The 17,037-nt window shown below is 36.7% G+C and overlaps 1 protein-coding gene across 2 annotated transcripts in view; it reads left to right on the plus strand.

Moving 5' to 3' along the window:
* Positions 1 to 1,972: 1,972 nt before the first annotated feature.
* The window catches only part of LOC139149790 (bromodomain adjacent to zinc finger domain protein 1A-like), a 31,403-nt gene continuing 16,338 nt past the window's right edge, over positions 1,973 to 17,037 (plus strand). The window contains exons 1-8 of one of the 2 annotated variants that reach the window (XM_070721770.1): positions 1,973 to 2,587; positions 2,753 to 3,028; positions 5,986 to 6,153; positions 11,917 to 12,036; positions 14,169 to 14,256; positions 14,552 to 14,750; positions 15,114 to 15,340; positions 15,835 to 15,930. In XM_070721770.1, coding sequence (XP_070577871.1) covers positions 2,475 to 2,587; positions 2,753 to 3,028; positions 5,986 to 6,153; positions 11,917 to 12,036; positions 14,169 to 14,256; positions 14,552 to 14,750; positions 15,114 to 15,340; positions 15,835 to 15,930 — 1,287 coding nt within the window. In that variant the 5' untranslated portion in view covers positions 1,973 to 2,474. Of the gene's footprint in view, positions 2,588 to 2,752; positions 3,029 to 3,103; positions 3,169 to 5,985; positions 6,154 to 11,916; positions 12,037 to 14,168; positions 14,257 to 14,551; positions 14,751 to 15,113; positions 15,341 to 15,834; positions 15,931 to 17,037 lie in introns of those variants that run through there. The other variant, XM_070721771.1, reaches the window with a different exon arrangement.

The following is a 17,037-nucleotide window of genomic DNA, read 5'->3' on the forward strand; positions in this document are numbered from 1 at the left end:
ATATATGGTGATATATAGGATTGAATTCATGGTGACATGATTGAATTCATAATGTGATTTAATATATGGTGATATATAGGATTTAATTCATGGTGATATGATTGAATTTATGATGATATGATTGAATCCATGGTGATATATACGATTGAATTCATGGTGATATGATTGAATTCATGATGTTATGATTGAATTCATGGTGATATGATCAAATTCATGGTGAATTGATTGAATTCATGGTGATATATATGATTGAATTGATGGTGATATGATTGGATTCATGCTGATATGATTGACACCCCTCCCCCTTTCTCAAAGGCCTCCTCTCCATTTACACATTGAAGATAAACCAACTTTCCATTAGTGATTCTTTCCTAATCCACATCAGTTAATTCATGGTAAAGATTCTACTAGCATCACCGTAATCACTCAGTAATTATTGTATACATTTGTTCTGGACATCTTGCAAATGGAATACTTGTTTACCACATCAGTAAAATGTGAACTGGCAATAGGTTAAAACCCAGAATTCAAATTCACCACGGTACAATCAAAACGTGTAGGTTTATTTCGTATTGCCATCACATGATCTCTTTGGCATTCACTGAGTCTGTAAGTCACATTGCATCCTTTATATTCTAGAGCACAATCATTGCATAAATACATATTGGTGAAAGTGTATTGGTGATATAGTTTAGGAGAAACAGTTATAGGGAAATATTTTTGATCCATCGGTCACTATTCTTATCTTTTATTCTATAATTTTAGGACCCCGCTGAGTCTTTATCAGTTACCATTTTCAGTAAACCCCTACATCTCATCTGTTCTGACTCCCTAAATTTCTCAGGTCTACAGGTCCTGTACTATAAACAACCTATCTTCCTTTTGTACAGGTGCACAGAGCAGTAAAATTGCACACCAACTGACCAACCAACCAGGATAAGATCACTTGATATTGTTATACCGTTACATATCTGGTTAGTGATAAATTAGGGTACAAGTTTGGAAAATGTAACAATAGCTTCTTTTCATGGTATCATGTGTTATTGTCAGTGTGCAACCTTTGCACGTAAAACTGAACTTAAAAATTAAATGCAATATATGATTAAAAAATTCCAGTGTACTATTTATTTATAATAGTTTGCATAATTTATTTTTAATACAGTTTTGAACTCTTTCCATTTGAAATTTAATATTTGGTGATTTCTGCTCATTGTTATTCTTTAAATTTAATAGTTAGGATCTGCCCTTTTCAAGATTTTCCCAAGGTATTTTCATATCAAACATATCCATATTGAATTCTCCTTATTATTGCCGGTAATTCTTCATACAGTCAGAAAACAAAGTTTTTGTTGTTGCTGTTGTTGTTTTTTTTATTGTTGTTGTTGTTGTTCCCTTGTTGTTGCTGTAATTGTTGTTTTAATATCTTCATGTGAAATGTGAGACAATCTTTTTACAAACAAGACAAAATTCAATCGTTAATATTTACCTGTAATCTCGTACTCTGTACTAATATTCTTTCAAGAAAAGTCAACAATAACAATATTTGTTTGAAACACAGCATTGAAAATCACATAAAACTGCAGTACCTTAGAAAATTTATAATTCCATTTGATGATAAACCTTTGAACTTTAGAAAATACAGTAATAAAATGATCACTAGTGTTTTTTTGTGTGTTTTTTGGAGGGGTTGGGGCTACTCTCTAACCACTGTTTACAAGAGACAAATAACCAACAATAATATTTTAAAAGGGGATAAGTAGTGTTCTGAACTTTTTGTTTTGAAATTATATCTTTTATGTAAGATATACCTTTTAACATACATACTTTTTCCTATTTTTGGGTCAGATTGAAAAAGAGAAGAGAAGTATAGTGTTCAGATATATAGAGCACGTTATACCATGCACCAGATCGGAGCGACTACTTCCGATCTTTTATGTCAATCAAAGCCTCTCTCAACCAATCAACTGTCTGGGTTTTACGCAATGCTCCACCCCTTCGCTCACATTTCTTTCAACCCCAGCCAAAATCGCTCACTTTTTCCTTGAAAACTTGCAAAGTTTTGAGAAGTTTTCATTGAAATTTCGGAAAACTGTAGAAAGACTTCAGCCACACAACTTTGAGAATTTTCTTGCGTGTGCGTTTTTGTTCACAGGAGATACAGCGGTTGAAATTACCCCTACGTCTTGCTCTGGATGTTCCACAGTGCGGCCATACCGTTGTGCATAATCACCGGCACACTTCGTTTTCGCTCTCTTTTGTGAAACACGGACACAAGCCGGAGTTGACTTGAAATTTCGCGCGGAAATTCCGCATATTCATCGTCAAATTCGCATAAAATTTGTATCTAAAGTTCTCTACCACCCTGTAATGCACGTCTAGTGGCAATTGTTTCCCGTTCGCGGCGTTTTAGACCTATTTACAGATCGTGTGTTTTCTTTCATTGTTTCCCTCCTAAAAATTTTGGAGTTCGCGATATGCCTCTGCTACACCGGAAGGAGTTTGTACCCCTCAAACCGCCGCCGGATCTGCGATCGGACGAAGAATTTTTCCACTCTAAACTCACCGATGAAATCTTCCGAGACTATGAGTGAGTATGATATACCAATATCTAAGAGACACGACGTAGTAAAATTACCACAAGTTCATTCATTCCCATGATGTTATCGACCAATGTGAGTCCAGTATGAAAAATTGCGCCATTTTTATCTTGCTCGATGACCTCGACTTACTTTCCTGTGTTTTCCCGTTCTAGTGCATTCTTTGAACGCACAATCCTCTGCAGTAGTCTAGTATGGAGTTGTTCGATAACGGGACGTTCGGGACTGACGTACGAGGAAGCCATACAGTCCGAGGAGAGGGCCCGTAGACAGCTAGCGACATTCCCCGACTACCTGGAAGTGCCGGTGTTGTACCTCGCCACATTGACCCGTCGTGGGAGATTGGCTGATGTGTGCGACGATGTCTTCGCATTTGCTAGAGATAGGTATTTCATCGGCGAGGTTGTTGAAGTTCTCATCGACGGATCGCGGTAAGAATCTTACCCTGGCCAACTTCATCCTATACCCGAGTATCTTTCGTTTGCTCTGTGTGTGATTATAGGCGTATAGAGGGCGAGAGTGGTGATGATATCGACGGCAAAACACGAACGATGGCAATGTTGCTGCCTGTGTAGGGGTTTGATATAATGCTTTCATAATGACGAGGCCATTGTTCTCGGACTCGCTCTGTAATCAAATCCTGTTGAATACGTGTGACATATGAAGTCGGAGCCTCGACAAATCTGCTCTCATATCCGCATTGAATCGTGCGGCGTGTTGCTCCGCCTCATCTAACAGTGCGTATGTACAACAAGTGACATCCTATTTTGGGGTATCTTCTTAAAATATTTTTCCCAGAACAATTTGCCTCAAGGCCCACATAGGTACCAGGTAGGAAAAATAATCCATTGCGATAATTCAGGCTGCTTGCCAACATTTGCTTCTGAATAACCATGTTTCCATGGCAACAAAGGCTCTGGTAACCAAATGGACTGCAACTAAATATAACAGGTGATGTTGTTCAACCTACCTGTAATGGAATGCAAACTAATCCAAGATAGTTTTATTTTCTGTTCGTACCAGAACAATATGATTCCATTCATATAAATAAATAAAGGCAGTGTTCAAATTTGGGCTGACACATGGCTTGTTGGAATATAAGAATTAGATACCATGGACTTAAGGATTATATTGCACCTGTACAGCAAATTCACAAATTGATCTAAAGATGGAACAATGAAATGGATCAATCACATAACAACCTTCCAAAGGGGCTGCAGGTGCAGGAGCTCCAAAACCTTACCAGTTGATTTTTACTTAAAATTTCTTGAAGGAGTATGTTTCTTCACATTAATGTATGTCCTGTCACATGATTTTTATCTTTAAGTTTATTACCGTGGGACTGCATCACATAGTTCACACAGAGGTTGTGGATACTCTGCAGAAACACAGGAAATGTACCAAGGTGCTCCTTATGGCAGTACCTGTTTCACGCCACAAACTTCAGTCCCATAAATGTCAGAACTTATTGTATAGTGGACAATGCATTAGTTTTTAGTCACTCATATATACATGTGTTATTTATGCATTGTCTTACCAAAGACAATCATATAATCCCTGTATAGTTTTGATATGTTTGCAAAATTACCAAAGCCACCAATCTCTTTGTGTACACTTTTATATAAGTCTTGCCCCAAGTATTTTCATTTTTGTGATCATTCACACATAGCAAATAAGGGATGTGTACATTTTAACACATGGAAACGTTGAACCAATCAAGTATATTCAGTTACTGCCTACTTTGTTTATATCTTGTGAATATTAAGCATGTAAAACATTTTTCATTTTGACAAAATCAAATTTTTACCATACTTGCTTCAGTGCGAGTGAAGAAAAATGTTATAAAATGAAAATACAATGAAAAAAATTGTGAATAACTTCAAGTTCACATATCAAGACCAGGTGTATGAAAAAAATCAAATACAAGAAGTGACCCAATACAGACTGGTTTATAAAGTGTTTCCTCTTCACACTGTAAATTTTCAGCCTCTGGCTCTGACATGACATAGATTAGAATTTGTCAAAACTAGGAAGTAAAGTACAAAAATTCCTTGGAGTTTCTCTATAGCATAGAGTTCATCAACACCCCATCCCACTGTATGGTGCATCATTATGAAGATTTCTCCATGACACAAAATTTTTCACATTAAATCGTGTAATGGATCTATGGATATGGTATAGAAATTTCTAGAAGCTCTTCACTTTGACCTGAAGCACCCAGGTGTTAGTCTGCATAACAGTGTGCATGCTGCTGAACTGCAGTGGAGACTTTTCCATCATGCAAACATTTCAATGACTTTAAAAGCTCAGTTTTGCCGTCAATAACATTGGGAAAGTGTCTATGATACGTCGTGTTTTATATGAAGACTTCCTTAATTTTATTCAGCATATACGATACAAATGGAAAGCCCTAACTGCAAGATGTTGAAAATATCATTCACCATTAATGATTAATTACCTAGTAAAATTTATACTTGGTATGACCTCACACCTGACCACGTAGTCTTTTTCCGCCTTTTCAAAGTTGTAAAAGTCATATTCTTTGAATAGCTAATCTTTCACATCTTGGCTGCATCTTGCCAAAGTACTTGGAGTGAAAGTGGGTTTCTGTTGGCTTACTATGATAAAGATATGCTAAATTATGTATATTAAGTGCCCGGTGACATCACAGTGTACCAAATGATATGCAAATCTTAGCCCTCACTTTGGCTGCAGAGTGGTAAAGTTGAGCCTAGTAGGAAAGTTACATGTGAAAATCACAAACTTTGTCATTCACATGTATTTTCATACAAAGATGTGCTAGCCAGCATCTGCTCGATGAGGCAGATCTGCAGAGACATTTAACAATAGCGTCCAGAATGAAAGCATTCCTTTCAAGAACAATACCTTCTTTTTAGGCAGGATGTTGGATCATTGTGCGCACACAACTACTCATCCGTCAGAGGAATCTCTACTCAAAACTTTGAAACAAACATCTGGAGTGTTCTGCCATATTTTCAATACAACTGTCTGTTATGGTAACCACTGCAGACTGGTTTAATTGACCTTTTCACCCCTAAGAAGCTGTTTTAATTCCTGTGGTTGTTGCAGGTCTATCAGCTGTAATATTGTAGCAATACTGAATTTGCTCACTTGTTACTAAAACCCACACATAAACATTGGCAGAAGACATTGATAAATTGCCCCATTCTATCTAAATGAGATAGATATGGGTCACAAGTGATGATTGTCAAAGCCTACCCTCTCACTGGTTCTCCTCTCCCTCCCCTCTAGTCAGTAGTTGGGGAGAAAGAATATCATGCTACAGAAAAAACATTTGCAAGTAATGAAAGTCAAGGGTTTTTTTCATTAATTTTCTTGTTTTACCTTTTCAATTTCCTCTGAACAGTGAAACATGTCGAGTGCTGAAAGTCATCCCACCAGACTCCCATCTTTCAAACGGAGTAGATGAACCAATTGATTTGACAGGAGAGGACAAAACGGACAGCGATGATGATGTCGTTATCATCAATTATGTGAATGTCAATGATAAAATCAAAAACAGTCCAAGTTCAAGGTAGGTAACAAGTTGATTTCAAGCTGTAGTAATTTTGGTCAAATCACAACAGGTAATACAATAATAGCAAAAACCTTGCCAGAATAGGAACTTTACAAAGACCAATGAACATCTACAATATGCCAATGATACACTCAAGTTTTTTCACATTTCAAAAAATCTTCATATTACACCCATGGATATGTAATTTTAGCAAGAAAATTCTAGAAAAATTTTGATTGATTTTGAACAGCTAGATATCTTCTGTCCCATAGGGCACTTTGGTAGAGGCTCACTTCAAACTGTGGTGTTAAGGCCATCGTCTGGGCTAATGTCGGTCAAAATGCTCAAAAAATCTAATTTTATTTTTTCCTTCATTGTCACCCTCGACATGTATACTTTCAGATAAGCTATATCATTCTTCAAAAAATATTAACTAAAATCGAGAAAAATCGCGTTTTTTTCCCACTGACCCCTGGTCAAATTTTATTTAGTCTAATTATATATTCAAAACAGGTAAATTGCTATTTTTGGTTGCCTAAAAACTTTGTTGAGTTATGGCATCATGTATGAAGTAGTGACCATTTGCTTGCTTATTGAAGCAGCTTTTTCAGAGGTAAAAATATGGCGTTGTGGAAATTGTGAGTTTGAGACTAATTGCAGTCTAAAAAGCCAGATCAATGAGTAATCGGGAAGAAATTTGCAACAAATGATTCTGTTTTATATTTGTGTGGATATTACTGTAAGGCATATGAAGATTTTCATTCAGGTATAGCAATTAAATCAGAAAACAAACCATATTAGACGTTATGGTGTCCATATACATAACAAGTAAAGAATCTCACATGAATTTCATTATCATGCTGATTATAAAATCAATGTTTTCTTGATAATTAACAGTTCATTTTTCACTTAGAAAGCAATTACAACCAGGCTTTTGTAAATAGAATTCTAACTGACAATTTAAACTTGTCCAATACCCTATTTTGAGGTCGTAAACTTTGCATGAAGTATGAGTATCACCTTTATGTTGTAAACATTTCAATCCAATACTCCTAACAATTGTGTTTTGTACTGCATTCGTTTCTTGTGGCAGTAATAACTCTTGAAAGAATGGTTGGAATGCAATGAAAATCAGCCAACATATGTGAAATTAAATACTTTACAAAATAAACTTCAAAAAACAAGGTCATCCAATCATGTCATAGTAGAAACTTGACGGAAAGTTGTGAAATTTATTAATTTTTCAATCTTACCGAGATGACTATGATTTAATTTATATTGACATCTTATACAGTCATAGATTGAGGTTTATATTGTAATACATATACATCTGAATGCTACAGAAAAAATTTGGTTGTTGTATGACTTTTCGTTCAATAGATATCTTTGCCACAATTTCCTCATATTTTTAACCCTGAAATTGTCGCCATGGCAATCGAATATCCGGTTTTCCCCCTGCACTGCATTTTACCATCTACTGCAACAAAAAGATGACAAACTCTGAAAACAAGGTACTACACGGTTAGTGTTTTAAATAGCCCAGACAATAGCCTTAAGGTGAAATAACTCTTTGTTCTTGCTTTGTATGTAAGTGTGCTTTCAGGAATACAATGCACCTGTTAACTACCTTTATTTCTGTTGCTTGTACACCAGAAGCAGTGATGCCATGAATTTGTCACTAAAAGTTATTGGCATTTAAGTAACTGAATGTTTCAATTTCTCTGATTTATCCATGATTTTGAACTCCATAATTTGTCAATCTCCATCGTAATCTTCCATCCAGGCACCTGTCTTTGTCCTCTAAATACCTCTTTCCTCTTCGCTATCCTGCTTTGACCTGTATTCCATCACTGTTACTGATATGGTTTAACCTGTACAAAGAGGATTTTGCAGGGAGGCGTTCATTCAACAATATGCAGTAACCATGGCATTGTATTAATGCCATTAAAATATCGCAATTTTGATATTTCACTTTTACTGTACATTATTATTTTGGATGTTCTTTCCGTAAATTGCAGGGAATAATGTAAAAAAAAATCAAACCTATTTCACTAACTAGGACTTTAAAAGAATGCACAGTTCATCATTTGATGTCTTGCATTAATTTGCATTATGCAAATAACAAACATGCTTTAACCATGCTTGATTTCTCAAAAAGTGTCACACTAGTATTTGATTTTACAAGTCACTCAGTATGATCCTTTTTGGTTTCGTTTACAGCGAGGGCACGACTTATCGGAACACCAAATTAGGTAATTACCCAGCAACTTAGCTGAGCACTTTGCAATTTGACCTGGCATTTACCTAAACAAGAGTCTGTTTTATTGTCTGAAGACTGATAAGATATCCACCAAACTCAGCAGGCAGCTCCCACTGAGTAAACTGATATGCCTACACAGGAACAACCCATTTTCAACTGGCATCTAGTTCATGGGAAAATTGTGAAAAGGGAGAATAAATATAATGATGTAACACAATCTATTGTACTAATTTTGTGTCCTGGGCTGAACCTGACAGGTTTTGCCTCTGTATGTTCTTTGGAATTGAAAAATCGCAGCATCCCTTGTAAATCTAGAGTTACAAAACTTGTCAAATTTACCACCTTCCATGAGCCACCACTGACGTTGATGGAACAGTCCATTTTTATCATATGATTGGATGGTTGCTCTGACAGTCAGTCTTTCTTTCTTCAATGTATGTAATTGTGATTGAAAAAGTGGTAATAACATGCATAAATACAAAAACAGGACACAAAATGACAGCGGCAAATCATGTTTTACACTTTACAACATTTTATTCCAGCCCTTCAAAACTCTCCCATCAACTACATGCAGCTGCCGGTCAAAAATGTTTTTTCCAGTGTAGGCATATCAGTTTACTCAGTGGAGGAGCTGCCTGCTGAGTTTGGTGGATATCTTATCAGTCTTCAGACCATAAAACAGACTCTTGTTTAGGTAAATGTCAGGTCAAATAGCAAAGTACTCAGCCAAGTTGCTGGGTAATTACCTAATTTGGTGTTCCGATAACTCGTGCGCAAGTGTAAATAATGAGAGGTTTCCATTATGTAATTTTTTTGGCTGACTTTCTTATTTATTGTCACACATCTCTGAAACTACAGATCAGACAGCTTTCAAATTTGATCTGTAGCGTCTTTGGGTTGTTCCAATCAAGTTTTGTGAAAATTGAAGTGTGTATATGTAAATTTTTGAGAATCTTTTCTTTACATGTCATTCAATTTACTTTTAAAAAATTCGCAATTTGTCTTGTAAGGTTCAAGGGATGACCACATTGAGTTTTATTTAAATGATGATGAAATCTGCATATGCAACTTCTTGAGGATGATTTTCTCATGTTTTGTCAAAACATTTCTCTGATACCATCAATCTTACAACCTGTAAATTTAATATGTTGCTTTTTGCGGAGACCTTAGTAGTGTGTTCAGATTAGCATATATTTGCATACCGGTAGGTAATTATTTTAGCAAACAGTGCGGAGTTACATTGGCTGCTAGTGTTACTAGTATGTTCCAAGATGATTGTTTGCCACATATCCTCACATCCTTAGGTAACAATGGTCAGACATTGAAATTATAAATGTAATATGAAAAAAAATACCACAATCATAAAGTTTTCATAATATTTTTGCACAGCAAGCTGCTACTGATAACACAATAGATAGAGAACTTTTTTGGTCCAGATATTTTCTATAGACATTGTGCAGTTCTTGATAGGTTTATATAAATTGTGGAAAACTGATAGTAGAAGTATCAAGTGTTTTTAGTCCCCACGGACACCGTCCGGGGGGACTTATAGGTTTGGTCATGTCCGTGCGTGTGTGCGTGCGTGCGTGCGTGCGTCCGTCCGTCCGTTCACGCAGATATCTCAGAGATGCAAGAAGCGATTTCATTCAAACTTGGTACAAGGATTACTTCATATGTCATACATATGCACGTCGATTTGTTTTGTGATACGATCCAATATGGCCGCCAGGCGGCCATTTTATTACGATTTTTTCATGTACAGAGCCATAACTCAGACATGTTTCAACCGATTTTATTCAAAGTTGGTACAATGACATTGACCAATGTCATAGATATGCACATCATTTTGTTTTGTGATACGATCCAATATGGCCGCCAGGCGGCCATTTTATTACGATTTTTTCATGTACACAGCCATAACTCAGACATGTTTCAACCGATTTTATTCCAAGTTGGTACAAGGACATTGACCAATGTCATAGATATGCACGTCATTTTGTTTTGTGATACGATCCAATATGGCCGCCAGGCGGCCATTTTATTACGATTTTTTCATGTACAGAGCCAGATCTCAGACATGTTGCAACCGATTTTATTCCAAGTTGGTACAAGGACATTGACCAATGTCATAGATATGCACGTCATTTTGTTTTGTGATACGATCCAATATGGCCGCCAGGCGGCCATTTTATTACGATTTTTTCATGTACAGAGCCATAACTCAGACATGTTTCAACCGATTTTATTCCAAGTTGGTACAAGGACATTGACCAATGTCATAGATATGCATGTCGATTTGTTTTGTGATACGATCCAATATGGCCGCCAGGCGGCCATTTTATTACAATATTTTCATATACAGTGCCATAACTCAGACATGTTTTAACCGATTTTATTCAAAGTTGGTACAAGGACATTGACCAATGTCATAGATATGCATGTCAATTTGTTTTGTGATACAATCCAATATGGCTGCTGTGTGGCCATTTTATTACGATTTTTTCATATGCAGAGGCATAACTCAGGCAAATCTCAACCGATTTTATTCAAAGTTGGTACAAGGACATTGACCTATGTCTTACATATGTATGTCAATTTGTTATGTGATACGATCCAATATGGCCGCTAGGCAGCCATTTTATTACGATATTTTCATGTACAGAGCAATAACTCAGACATGTTTCAACGGATTTTATTCAAAGTTGGTACAAGGAGATTGACTAATGTCATACATATGCATGTCAATTTGTTATGTGATACGATCCAATATGGCTGCCTTGCGGCCATTTTATTACGATTTTTTCCTGTCGGGGGCCATAATACTCTAAGGCATATCTTAACCGATTTTATTCAAAGTTGGTACAAGGACATTAAACTATGTCATACATATGTATGTCAATTTGTTTCTTGATATGATCCAATATGGCTGCATGGCAGCCATTTTGTTACAATTTTTTCGTGTCCTTAGCCAAAACTTGGGCATGTCTCAATTAATGAAGAGGACTCTATCCTCTTAGGACATGTAATCAAAGTACCCATTAACAAGTGGGGACTGTGTCATCAACGATGACTTGTTGTATTAAAAGTTGTATACAGTGGTTGTTATGCATGGTCCAGTGGACTTTTTATTACAGATTGCTAGCGTACTCATCTACTCCTTGGGGCAAAATTCATTATTTTCAGCAGCCTGGTAAACTGTGTGCCCTGAACTTAAAACTTTTCTGAACTCCTTTACTTACAATGTAATTTGGGAATTCTAGAAATTCTTTGGGCCACCTCTACATAACAGCACATATACATGTAATATGTACAATTTTATGTGCATCTTAGAGACTTTCCGTGGGTCAGTGGTGTGTCATTATAGCCTCGAGGAGTCACTGGTGGTAACTTGTCTTACAGTTCTGTGGTGATAGATTTCAACAGTGAATCATAGTCTGGCCTGTTGTTTCATGTATTCTTGGCCACATCATCAGTTACAGTGAGGATTATATTAATTCTTAGTGTGGTTTTGTGTGTTACAGCAAACCTACCAAGTCATCCAACAACTGTACCGCCACGGTTGATCCGGACGCTTACCGCTATCAAGTTATTCCAATTGAGGGTGTTGGTAAACCATTGCTGGTTTCTGCCTCTGATGTCAGGTGAGATTCATAATCAAAATTTTATCTCATAACCTTACACCTTTCTGCTTCCTACACATCTAATACTGCATTTGGTGAGTTTAATCTTAGATCCATCAAGTACATTTTTCCTATGCATTGAAACCAAGTGATTGTATGAATAAATTATGTCACCTGGATATCAAATGAATTTTTCAAATAGGGGACAAACATGGAGAACAAGTGTTAATATTACTAATTTTGTCATGCTTATGTGCAATATTTTGTAAATACAACAAAACATAATACATGTAGCTATCACCATATTTAACTGCTTTGATTTTCACGTTTTAGACATATTGCTACTGCGTGTCTCAAAAACTAGATTTTGTTGTTGATCATCTGAAAAGCCAGGCTGTAGCGTTAAAGCAATCAGTTTGTGGCATTTGCACATATAGATTATTTTCACGATGAATAATTGAGATATTATCCAGTGTTTCATCTAGGCTGCGCGATTGCGCGATTCCCCCTCTTTGATGTGCTGCGCGCCGCCAAGTGTACGTAGAAGGGGCGACCCATCGCGCACTGCACTGAGCTGGCTGGAATGGCATATCAAATATCATGGGTGTCACACTTCGATGCTTTTGACCCATTATCGGCACCTGTTAATACTTTGGCAACAGGCATTGTATAGTGTAGCAAGAACATTTACATGAAAGGAACTAATTTTTAGTACGATTTTGATACTTTTTGTACTTTCCGTATGCTGATTTTGCATATGAAAGCATGTCAGCCCATTGAGAGTTACGTTCGCAAAAGTTCATTGCCCTTGTCTCATTATCTCTGTACGATCGAGAACAGGAGACAAACTGAAGTTTTTGTGCATAGTATGAATGTCAGTAACACTATGAAAATAATTCTGGTAGCAAAAATTGACTCGGAAATTTGACTTTACTGTTACAAAAACGTTTTCAGTTCAGTGAATGGCATTGGCACTGTGACGGGATTGCATGCAATGAGAGTCACAAGCAAGCTGTAGTGTCAATGGGCCCGGTTTTTGAATTCAGTGAACAAACATTGACTTATTTTTCGGGCAAATACACCCTAAAATTAACTGTTGATGACAACCAACATTTTTGTTTGTTATTTTCCCACTGTAAAATGACTGACAAAAAGCAATTGGAGCGAATCTGACATCGAGAAACTCCACATTCAAAACACGGCAGACAGAGACCTCCTAAGTTGTTCGTTTTAACTCTACTGAGTCTGCGCACAAGACTACAAGACCAGCTAGGTCACTAGAAAAATACAGCTAACTGGTTTGTATAGGGCAATCTTGATCCAAACTCTGCTGTGGTTAGGGATGATATAAGCACAGTAAAAACGTGACAAACAAATATATATTATTTTTTCAGAAGATAGGAAAGCATTCCTTTATAACTACTAAAGATTTTTTCTTGCTTTGTGTAAGTACACACAGTTCAGTTAAAAATGAAAAAAATCCCTTGAAGGTTCATGTACAGTGGAAATGGCTAGCTGTTAACAAACATACAGAATATTGTAGCATACCAATTACGCTACATTTTTTCCAGGAATATTAATGCTTACGAATATTAATGAGCCATCCGCCAATCTTCTAAGCTCTACATACATTCACAACAGAGATACTCAAATTTGTTGACTTTTGAAAAAATCTTCTAGAGGATAGTTTTTCCAGCCAGCAGCTTGGATTGTGTAAGCAAGTGATTTATGGTTTGTAGTATGTGTATTACAAGTGACATCACTGCAACATTAAAACTTATGTGTAAAGCCGTGATTATATGTTTTAGTTAAATCCCCCCTAAAATTTTAAAATCCCCCTCAAAAATTCCTTCAGAGGGGACCAGTCCCCCCCCGGTGTAGCATCCTAGATGAAACACTGATTATCTGTGCATCAAAAACCAAAAACGCTGCTAAAGCTCAGCAAATTTGACCCAGATATCGTACATGCTAGCTATCATTTTTGTAATGTACAACATTCACTTTTCAATTTGCAAATCAGAAGCACTATCCTTTGTACGTTTGACAGTTAATATTTGTCATAATAGTACTGCCAGTACAAGGTTCATGCCCAAATGCTGTATAATGATTCATCTTTAGTGATACTGATTTACTTTATTGTGTTGATTTCACAGTCGCAAGAAAGGGCTGTACACCAGAGAAAAAAATAAACTCTTTGTGAAACAGCACTCTGAAATCGTGAAGGAATTCTGGAGAGTCAAGGTAGGTGTTGTTGAATAATTTGTGTGCTTGAACTTTTCCTTCAATGATTTAGTATTCAGTATCTGTGTAAAGTGTAAAAGCTTAAATGTGTTTATGTTGCTGCCATGTTCATAAACATTTGAAATTTGCAAAAAGGAAAACCCTGATGTAGCATAGCAGATAGTTTTCAGTGATAGGGTAATTTTCACATTTTAAAACACTTACCAGTGCTTTGATGTTGTTAAGAAGTTATTAACTTTTTTACAAAGTAGAAATTTTATGTTAATTATTTCATGTTTCCATAAAACCCTCACAGCCAAAATTTGTCAGGAGGTACCAATTGGACAACCGGAATTTGAGCGACTTCTTTGCCGGACCATTACCCAATTTTGCAAATTCTCCAACCAAGAAGATCAAAAAAAACAAACTTATCAGCCAGGAGAAAGTGGAAAAGAAAAAGAAGAAAAAACAGAAAGAAGAAGGCGAAGAAAAAAAGAAAAAGAAGAAGAAAGAAGGTGTGAATAATTCCAGGATATTATTAAAAAAAATTTGGTGAAATTCACAGTGAAAATAGTTGCAGTGTTTGAAAGTTGTAGAAGTGGCAGTCCATGCTGCCTACATGCCAATTTTTTTTAATGAAAATGGTGTCATTTAAACATGCAAGTAATTGGTCAGAGAGTGCAATCAACTCAGGAATGAAAAGACCAACTTTCAGCCTCTTCATAGTCGGTAACACCTTCAACTTCCACCCTGTTGACTTTCTCAGCTAACTTGGTCATGACTCACTGTGCTGTTCTGTTACCGAGGTGTAACGTCACTTCATGTCTCTATGGCTTTAGTTTGTAAATCTCCTTCAAAAATTGGCTTTTATTCAACAGGCAAAGAAAATGTAGAGAAAGTTAAACTTACTCCCGAGGAAAGGGCTGCATTGAGGGAAAAGTTGATAATGGAAAGAGCGGCGATGAAAGCTGCGGAGAAAGAGGAAAAGGCTAAGGAAAGAAGTGCTATCCGAGAGAAACTAGCCGTGGAAAAAGCGGAAATGAGAGAAAAACTCAGAAAAGAGAAGGAAGAGGAAAAGATTAAAAAGAAGTTAGAGCGAGAAGTGGTAAGACATTACAAAACAATGTGTCTTATCACCTGTATTCAGAAGTTACAATGGATATCAGTCATGTTCAGACATGTACTGCAAATGTTCTGATGGCTATCACAAATGTTGAAATATGAAGCCATAGAGAAAAGCTCTTGGTTGACTCAAGGGTGTGTACAGTTGTCCCAACAAGAAGACCGATTGTACGGTTTTTGCAGTAACTGCATTTTTGTTTGCTTTCATCGAGTGCTTCAGTAGTGCAAAAAGCTAAAATTTGAGCTATATATCAAATATTTGATACAGATCTACCAAATCTGTGGAAAGATGTCAGTATTGCCAGGGGAGATATCCAATACTTTTACAGCCTGTTTTCTCTGTTTGGACATATATTGTAAGATAGACATGTCCTGCAGTTCATCATAGCATTATCTCCAAACCATTACACAGAGGGATCCCCAGTGTGAGTACACCCATAAATGTAAATACTTTTGTTTTGATTTCTTCAATCAAAGGAAAAAGAAAAGAGGAAGGAAGAGAGACGTGCCAGGGAGGAACATCTTAAAGAATGGAGCAAGATCAGGGATGACCTTGAATGCGATGACCTCAAGGTAAATATGACCAGCCACATTTTGGTCTAATAATTTATTTGCATTTTAAGGTCTCCAACCACATACATGATAATTAGTTTTAAAAGCATTGTTTGTTACATGACAAGAAGGACATTTGTATTTTAAGAATATCTATCAGTTATGAGTAGATCGTGGCCATAGCAAACACTTTTAGTTTTTGTTATCTCATATAGAATATATCAATTAGTTTTATGGGAACATAGGCTTTTTGTAAAACTTGTGAATTACAGCGAACGTCAAAATGAACCGGAGATCAACTTTGATAAGCCCCTATCAATTTCCCTGCAATCTTCCAATACCCCTTTGAAAACACCGAGGTACTTTGGTCAGTAAACATACACTGCGCCTGCTGTGCTATCTCCATTCGATCTCCCTATGCAAGCTTCTGCATGGATCAAACCATTTTGCGCCAGTTTACAGCTATGGCTGTTTGATATCAGTGTATTCAACGAAGCTCATGGCATACTTGTTATATATTACAAAACAATGGGACGCTGGAGATCCCGAGACAGTATCGTTAGGAAAATGACACGTTTTCCCAGTACTTTCTTGATCTTTGACCCTGCCCACCCCCGTCACCTTAATAGTATAGTTCATTACACAGTTACGTCCGCCATTGTTTATTTTCACTCACGGACCACAGCGATGTTAATTTTCATCCTCTGAACATGAAGTTTATTAGTTTGAAGCAATTATCCTTTCATCTGTGAAGAGTTTTACTGGTGACTATTACAATTTTCACTGCTATGTTGTTGTTTTCACAAGATGCAGACTGCTTTTCCGTGCAGTCAATCATAGACAGTTTCTCTACACTCTACAGTCCATGAGTCAATAAATGCCAGTTCACGGCATGCACTATGCTGTTGATCGGCACATGACGTCCTCATGTCAAGTTTTGGGAATTTTTGATGCTGAAATTTCACCAAAATACCATTTCTGTATCCAGAGATTGTGTAATCAGTTTGATTTAAAACAGCGATATAAAACACTGTGTCAGTTAATCTTGGAAATTTCGGCTGAGTTTTGCTGTCTTATCTATGGTTGTCAATCAGTATGTGCACTGCATTAGGGCCTGTATAGAGAGAC

This window comes from Ptychodera flava, chromosome 14 (genome assembly GCF_041260155.1).
Source record: "Ptychodera flava strain L36383 chromosome 14, AS_Pfla_20210202, whole genome shotgun sequence".
Classification (NCBI taxonomy): domain Eukaryota; kingdom Metazoa; phylum Hemichordata; class Enteropneusta; family Ptychoderidae; genus Ptychodera; species Ptychodera flava.